General features: G+C 40.6%; 1 protein-coding gene across 1 annotated transcript; it reads left to right on the top strand.

Moving 5' to 3' along the window:
• The first annotated feature begins 3807 nt into the window (after positions 1-3807).
• LOC111594564 lies at positions 3808-5602 on the top strand. The gene is made up of 3 exons (XM_023307921.2): positions 3808-4054; positions 4152-4407; positions 4985-5602. The coding sequence occupies exons 1-3, from the start codon at positions 3920-3922 to the stop codon at positions 5290-5292; spliced, it is 699 nt and encodes a 232-aa protein (XP_023163689.1). The 5' UTR covers positions 3808-3919; the 3' UTR covers positions 5293-5602.
• The last annotated feature ends 2694 nt before the right edge of the window (positions 5603-8296 follow it).

Below are 8296 nucleotides of genomic sequence, written 5' to 3'. Positions count from 1 at the left end.
AGCAGCCAGCCAACCGGCTGAGCTAGCATTTGCATTTGAGAGGGAGTTAACCAAAGAAACGATTGCCGCATGAATTGTCTGAATAATCAATAATGTTTAGCTTAATTCGATTATTTCTATATATATCTCCATATATATATATATATATATATATTTATATCTATGTGTAACGAACTAAATGTGTGTGTTAGGCCTAAGTAAGCGTTAATTAAATGTAGTAAACAATTTTTGCTTAAAACTTCGCCTGCCTTCACTCTCTGACAGCCGAGCCACGCCTCAACGGCGTCAGCTGAATTTATGATAACAATTTCAAAAAGTGCTTACGTGCGCGCTAAAAAAAGCAGAAAAAAAAACGTCTTCGCTTTCTACCAAATAAAGATATATATAAAACTGCGAGCACATTTTTTAGAGTCGAATGCAATATTCATAGATCAAATATGCTCGAGCGTCTCTCACTTGCTTCAATTGTGTTGTAGTTGCTTTTGTTATTGTTGCTTTCTGAGGAATGCGACATTTTCACTTTTGCAGTCTGCACAAAATATTAATGAGCTGCTGGCCAAGCAAGCAGCCAGGCCAAACGAGGTAGAACATTGAACCTATTTAAAAGCCAAAAAAAAGCAAAAAACCTGGGCCTGAAACTCATTTAAATACATTTCTCACGCCTAATCAAATGGCCTTTTGCTTTAATTGCTGACGTCACAGTTGGGACCTGGGTAACACTTTCATTAATTGAAAATTACTCAAGCTTAACGGAACCAGAGGTACCCGGAATTGGCCAGCAAATGTCACAGATGGCGAGGCAGGGACCGAGAGGGGCCTCTCATGCTTGGAATGAAAGTGAAACTTTCAAAAAGGTGTCAATTCGGTAGACGGCAGCTGAAAAAAGGGTTGGGCCCGAGAGCGGAGGACCAAAGCGTGAAATGAAAGCAGCTTAAGCAATGAGTGGTCGTAGAGTAAGCAGAACTAATCCGTGAGTCTAATGAACAGGATGTTGCCAAGTTGTTTCCTGTTCCGAGTCAATTTTCGGGCAAACACTGTTAAGTATCTTAAATATTTCAGTAGGTATTTGGTAGAAGGTAAGCCGAGGCACTTTAATAGCTTTTCTCTCAGACCTTAGCTGCTTACATAAGCGAAAATCTCTGCTCGTCCGCAGCCATTCAAATGAAATCAAATACTATTTCACTTTCATTGCTTTGACATGCAGTCAAAATAATTGCCCGAATCTTAACTAGCTCGCTAACAGCTGGCTAGTCGACTGACACATGCCCTACACAATTTGAAGCTAGATGCGTGCTGCACGAGTCTACGACACCTCAGACTTTATAGCTGATGGGCATTCAAGTCACGTCACACGCACATCCATCTACATATAGACGTGCACTTCATTTGCATATCCCATCAGCATCAGCCACAACGGCAACAGCAACAGCAACAGTAACTAAACACCTTTCGGCTCATCAACTATATGCTGTTTAGGCTAGGCAGATAATCAGCTACAAAAATTTGGCTTTGCATCTGGAATCGAGCTTAAGTAGCGTGCAAATCTCAGCATTCAGCGCTTTCTTTCAGGTACTTGACTAATGCGTAAATTACACAAAAATGAAGAAGAAAAAACGAGCAAAATGAGACACAAGCGAGAAAGCGCAAGTGCAGACTGTTCGACTGGAGAATACCCTCTCATAAATTTTAAATAAATTAACTTGGCCTTGGCTGGATTTTGATATTAAGCAAATCCAAGCTGATTTAAAAAAAATATATATATATAATTATTATTATTAAGATACAGTTTTAATATATATTATATTAGTTAATAAAAAATGTATTTGCATTTTTTTGTACATTTAAACATATTTGAGTATATTTAAACATTTATTTATAAGTCCTTAAATCATTTTATTTCATCAGTATTTCAACTGTGAAAAACTTGCCATAATTTCGAGAAATTTCAGCTTGAGTTAAAATAGGAATCTACTCGGAATCGTAAAGTTTATTCCTCAAATCAATTAATCCATATCTTTATTTAAGTTCTACAAACTCGTTGAATAAAAAATATATATTTCTTTATATTCTTAGATATAGCTTACTACATTTTACAGCAAGAAATATGTAGAACTCTAAAATTATTAATTTAAAATGATCGAAAATTCTCAGCATTGGAATACTTAGAAAAAAAATATATATTTGAGAACTTAAGCATAATTCATAATTTAAGCTATATAAATTTCAGATTTGAGAGTATACGAATTATAATAAAATAAAAAGCAGATCCAGTAAGCTACATATGTTTAAATTATATTAAATTTATAAAAAAAAATAAATATATATAATTGTATGCATTTATAATAAAAATATATTTAGGTTTGATTTAAGGCAAAAACTCAACTAGTTTCAAACTTAAAAAGGCATAACAGAACTTACAGTTTTTATTTAAAATATTAAACAATATTTAGTGATCTAATGAAATGTTCATTTTGCCAAAATTTTCGCTTACTCTTATTATAACTTTTTCCATACGCAGGGTATACTCAGACGTGCTAAAAATTTAAATATAATATTCATGTTAAAGAGTAAAAATTAAAGCAACATAATGCGAAAGATTTTGTTTGATATGAAACTCTTGTGCAAATGTCAGCGATTGGCATACAAAATTGCAGATATATAGAGATATGTTTATGTGCTAATGTGTGTGGAGAAGAGATACATGATGGGGCTATAAGTGAGATGGAGAAAAACAAATACATAAATAAAAAGCAAAATTAAAGTGAAATTTTTTTATCCATGCCGCCTGCAAACTAGTTAATTTTCTATTTTACTCCAATTTGAGCCATGCCCGTTGCCGTGTGGTTGCTTTCATCATAAGTAGAGCCGCTGACGTTGCCGCCGCTGCTGCTGATGTGGTACGATTGGTTAGCTATGCTGGCGTTTGATTAGGCCTCGCTTTAAATGCCACATCAAGTCACGTGTCTGCAATTTCTAATGGTTCGATCAGTGGAGCGTCTAGCTGCACGCACCACTTTCAGCCCCAGACCACACATAGCTCAATGGTTCTCAGCCACCCGAAAGTGTGCCACATATGCAGGCGCCAATTCAAAATTTAAAGCTGCCAAAACTAATGCTCGCTAAACTGTTTCCAATCATTTAGCAAGCAAACTAGCTTTATGGCTAGGTGTGCGTGTGCGTCTGTGTCGCTGTGTGTGCAAATAGTTAAGTGCTGCTTAAGTCTGTTGACAAACAACAATAACAACAACAGCAGCAGTCGCTAACAAGCGAACGCAGCGCTGCCGCCAGCGACTGCGTCGGCGACTGCGACTGCGGCTCTGCGTCAGCGTAGCTGCTGCCACACACACACACGCTGTAGTGTTGGCCAGGCCAGGCCAAGTCAAGCCAGGTTGCATTAAGAGCCGCAGCCGTTGCGCTTCGCTGTGGTTGTAAATGTGGCGATTGTGGCTGTGGTTGTGGTTGTGGTTGTGCTTGACGTCGTCTTCGTCAGGTTGTTTATTTAAATTCTAAGCTCGGCTACTGTTTGAGTCGATGTGTGTGTGCGTGTGTTGGGGATGCGGCTATCGCGTCGTGTGTCGTCGTTGCCATCGACGTCGTTGTCGTTGTCGTTGTCGTTGTCGTTGTCAGCAACTGCGCTGCTGGCCGGGAATAAAACTCGATCCGCGTGCGTCTTCTAGCCACAGTTTACGGATTGCCTTCTGACCGACAGATCGAATAAGCCAATCGAGCGCAGTGCACTCAATCAACTGTACAGCTAAGACTCAGGCAGAGTCGTTGCCCAAATCAAGGATAATCAATATATATATATATAATTCATATATATATATATTTTGAAAGCCAAGTGTCAAGTGTTGTTGTGTGCGTTAAATCCCAGGCTGCCCCCACTCAAAAGAGAAATAATACAAAAATAAATTAAATTATGTTGAAGTTCGTGTGCCTGTTCGCGCTGCTTGCCACAGCGGCAGCAGCAGCCTCTGAGGCTGACAGCTTGCTGACGAGTGCCCTTCGCATGGTCAAGGATTGCGGCGAGCGCTCCATGGTGTTGTGCATGAAGGTAAACAAAAACAATGTAGAACGCGGCTTTATCAAGCGATTACCTAATATCAAAACAACACACACACACACACATACACACACTCATTTGCAAACAGGAACGCGCCCTGCACTACTTCGACTCGGAGAACGGCGATGTGAAGCTGACGGAGGGCATTTCCCTGGTCAAGACCGATGATATACCCGTGGGACGTGCCCTGAATGATATGGCCCTGCCTGAGGAGGCGGAGGCACGCGAAAGTGAGGTCGACTCGCTGCTGGTGGAGCGCGTGGCGCGCTTCTTTGGCACACACACGCTGCAGTTCAAGGTGCCCAAGGACTCCATTCAGGATATGCAGCGCGCTCTCGAAGAATGTGAGTAGCTAAGAAAATAATATCCAAGCCAAACAGCTTGGGTTCTGGCTTACTGGTTCTGCGCTATGCTGCCAATTTGGGTTAGTGGTGCAATTATCGTCGGCCAGTTGCAGTTGCGTCTGGCGGCCAACCTGCAGCAACAACACAAACACGAACTGGGCATTGCTTCAAATCCTGTTTTCACTGTTAGCTGTCGCATACATTGGGGTCAGCTAGCCAGCTAGCTGGCATACAGGACCGATGCGGTGCGATGGCTTTTGGTCTAGCGGTGCATTGACAGGCGCTTGTGGCATGCAGCTTGGCCGACCGCTTGCTGCCGCTTGTTGCAATTAATTGCATTTTAGCCAGTTCAGCGCAGTTCAGGCGCACTTTCTTTTTTGTGCGATTTCCGACCATAGAAAGCGGCCAATCCTGTTTGCTGCTTTATTATTCATTGCTCATTGCTGTCTATTTAATAATTATGCGCTTTGCTCCAGTTGCTAATGAGCAGATAACAAGCCGCTGGCCAGCCAACAAGCGAAAGTATTGCATGTCAAGCAGACACTTATCAACTGTTTTTTTTCTTTCTGTTTGATAGCGCGCGGCAAGAAGAAGGAGAAGAAGAAGTATCTGATGCCGCTGCTGATGCTGTTCAAGCTGAAGATGGCAGCGCTGCTGCCCTTGGCCATTGGCTTCCTGGCGCTCATCTCATTCAAGGCTCTGGTCATTGGCAAGATTGCGCTGCTGCTCTCTGGCATCATCGGCCTGAAGAAGCTGCTGGAGTCGAAGAAGGAGAACTATGAGGTCGTTGCGCATCCGCACTATGAGCACGAGCACAGCTATGGCAGGTCGCTGCATAACAATGCTGAGGCACAGAACTTGGCCTATGCGGCGTATCAGCAATAGACGGTCACAGCAGCCAAAGCGTCACAACAACAACAACAACAACAACCACAATTAGTGCAATACACAAAAGAAAGAAGAATGTGAAGAAGAGAAAAACTTATCAAAGTGAAGGAAAGGAGCACAGAGCTCGCGCAGCTCGTTTAATTTATTTTATTTATTTAATTTATTTGTAGCTTAACTCAAGCAAAAGGCGCCATCAACAGCAACAACAACAACAAAACACTATCAAACAAAAGAAATGAGATCCTAGTTAATAAGCTCTAACAAATATGCAGCCGACTGCAATTGCAGTCGACCATATGAAAGCGGGGGCGGCACTTGCTTATACTTAACTAAACTGTTAACTGTTAACTGTAAACTGTAAACTGTAAACTGTAAACTGTAAACTGTAAACTATAACTGTAAACTCTTAACTGTTAACTGTACTCACGTACTTGTATTATGTGTAATTATTTGCTCATAGCTTTACTATTTTTTACAACTATTAACTAAATACAGTTTCTTATTTTTTATTACAAGCCACACACAAGCTACTCTGTCCAGTCAACGTTTCGCCACGCCCCCATGCACGCACCTAATTGCCCTACACACACACACTCACTCACACACTCAAATGAAACTTAATAAAGCCGCATTTATCTGTAACCGAAAAATTGTTTTGCATTTCACACACGTGAAAAAAAATAGAATATATATACATCTCTATACACACATATGTTTATATTGCGCATACGCAACGTGCACCGCATACAGCTCGCTCTTTTGTTTTTTTTTCTTGAGCTTTTCAAGTGAAATGCTTTCACTCTTTCACTAATAAAATGAATTACCAACTAAGGCAAACGAGGCCAGTGATATCAATTGCATGTGCGACACACAAAATCACACAGCAACAACAACTGCACGAAGACGTAGAAGAAGCAGCCGAAGTAGAAGAAGAATTTCACTTGCAGCAAGCGCAGTCAGGCGTGCAAAAGATCCGACCCAGAGCTGCAGCTAGCTGGCTAACTAACTTCCTATTGGACTAGCCATTGCAAATGCACTCTCCACACTCCACACTCTCGACGTAGCCCCTGCCCACGCCAATGTGTTCATTGGTATCCGGTGTCGCTCCAAAATCAAATGAAAGTCCCCGCTTTTGGCCACGACCTGCTTTTTGCATGTGCAATTGCAGCACGTACGCTCTGCACGCCCCTCACAATGTCAATGCTGCTATGAAGATGGGACACGCCCCTCAGTGTGGGGGGAGTCAGTGCAATTTATGGCCGTATGGCAAATGCCAAATGGCCAAAACGATTTCTTAACTGTTTTGTCAACAATTTTCGCCTGCTGCAACTGCCGCCGCCGCTGCTGCTGCTGCTGCTGCTGCTGCTGTCGTTCGTTGAATCTCAAATATTGCTGGTGAAAGTGTTTATTAATACAATTTCTATCGATTGAGTTTGTCACAGTCTGTGGCAATGGGAAAACTAATGCCACTTATTTGGCCAGATTTGTAGCTATCGGACCAATTATGCGGCCCAGACAGACAGACAGAGCAATGCTCCTTAAAAGCTTCAGCTTCCATTCGCGTGCAAAACTTTTGCCAGGCCATTGCTTATATTAAGCCTTGAATTTCAGCATACAAATTAGCCTACTTGAAAATGAGTGGGCTGGAGGCGTGGCACTTGTGGTTCAGGTCTGTCGGAATTCATTAGCCAAATATGCAAAACTTTGCCAACCACTCAGCGGTTTAAGGGTTGTAGGCGGCGAGTGTATCTAACGACTTGCTACAACTCCAGCTACTGTTGTTGTTGTTGTTGCTGTTATTAAGAGTTTTCTTGTACTACAACGGGCTGGCAACACCAAAACTTGTTTTCAAGTTTAAACACATTCCGCCTGAAAGTATGCAACACTTTCGACTCGAACTCTGTTTGCTACCCCAGAGCCGCAGCCAAATGATTCATTGTGTGGTGCGGGTGGTCAACCTCTTTCGGATTGCTATTCCCACAACAACAACTGCAAAAAAAAAAAGAAAACAGAAAGGGCACATCATTAGACAAGTGTGAGGCGCCAGGGGAATATATTTGGCTACACTAAACACATATGAACAGTTGTGAAAATTAACAAATATAAAATACAACCGCAAAGTGGAAAATGGCCAAATTATAAAAGTTTGCTTTGCAAAGGAATATTAAATAAATAAACTTTAAGTGTAGTTTGAGTTTTGATAGTATGCCATAAAATTGTACTATTAAATTCTTAACAGAAAGAATTTCTGTTGCTCAGAATTCGATTGAATTTGTCCCAGTTTGAATTCTTAAAATAATTTTTTATAAAAAATTCTTGTGCTGACATAAAAATACTTGGGAATCCTGTAGATTAAATAAACTTCAAGGTTTGTTTGTTAACGTGAAATATGCAATTTTGATATATAGACTGAGCTACGTTGATGCTCACTTGATGTAGTTATATATGTAAATATGCTCTATGGACTGTGAAGCTTAGATTATATTTAAGAGCTGAAACACTCAGCAAAGAAGACCAAATTAAAATTATAAGATATTGCAATATGTTTCAAACAGAGAGGCAGATAGAGAGACTTGAAGGCATATAGACTCAGTTGCTAATTTTCTTGCAATTACTGCTACTCTTCATAATCATCTTACATTTTATAGCATAATTCAAGAGCTAAATAAGTCATAATATAAATTGTATCTACTTTGTGCTTAGCAAAGATCAGAGCTTGCTAATAGACTAGAGGTCTAGACTAGAGGCACAATTGTTACTTGCCTCAACTTAAACGCAATACTAATTTGCTGCAGACTTAACTTAATCTTAACTCTAATATCTGATTTGTTTTCGGCTCTTAATAGGCTTGAAAAAATTCAAATTTGACTCTTTAAATGGGCGTACATTTGTGGTAATGCCATAATTGCAGTCGCTTACTGGATGGCGCTGCTTTATTGGATCTAAGCTGTGGCGCCGCTTTCATAATATTTCTGGAGCCCAACAATGGCTCATTATGTAA

This window comes from Drosophila hydei, unplaced genomic scaffold (genome assembly GCF_003285905.1).
Source record: "Drosophila hydei strain 15085-1641.00,03,60 unplaced genomic scaffold, DhydRS2 tig00008119-arrow-pilon, whole genome shotgun sequence".
In the NCBI taxonomy this organism is placed as follows: Eukaryota; Metazoa; Arthropoda; class Insecta; order Diptera; family Drosophilidae; genus Drosophila; species Drosophila hydei.
The sequence above is the reverse complement of the archived record's forward strand: the minus strand, read 5'-3'. Positions and strand labels throughout refer to the sequence as shown.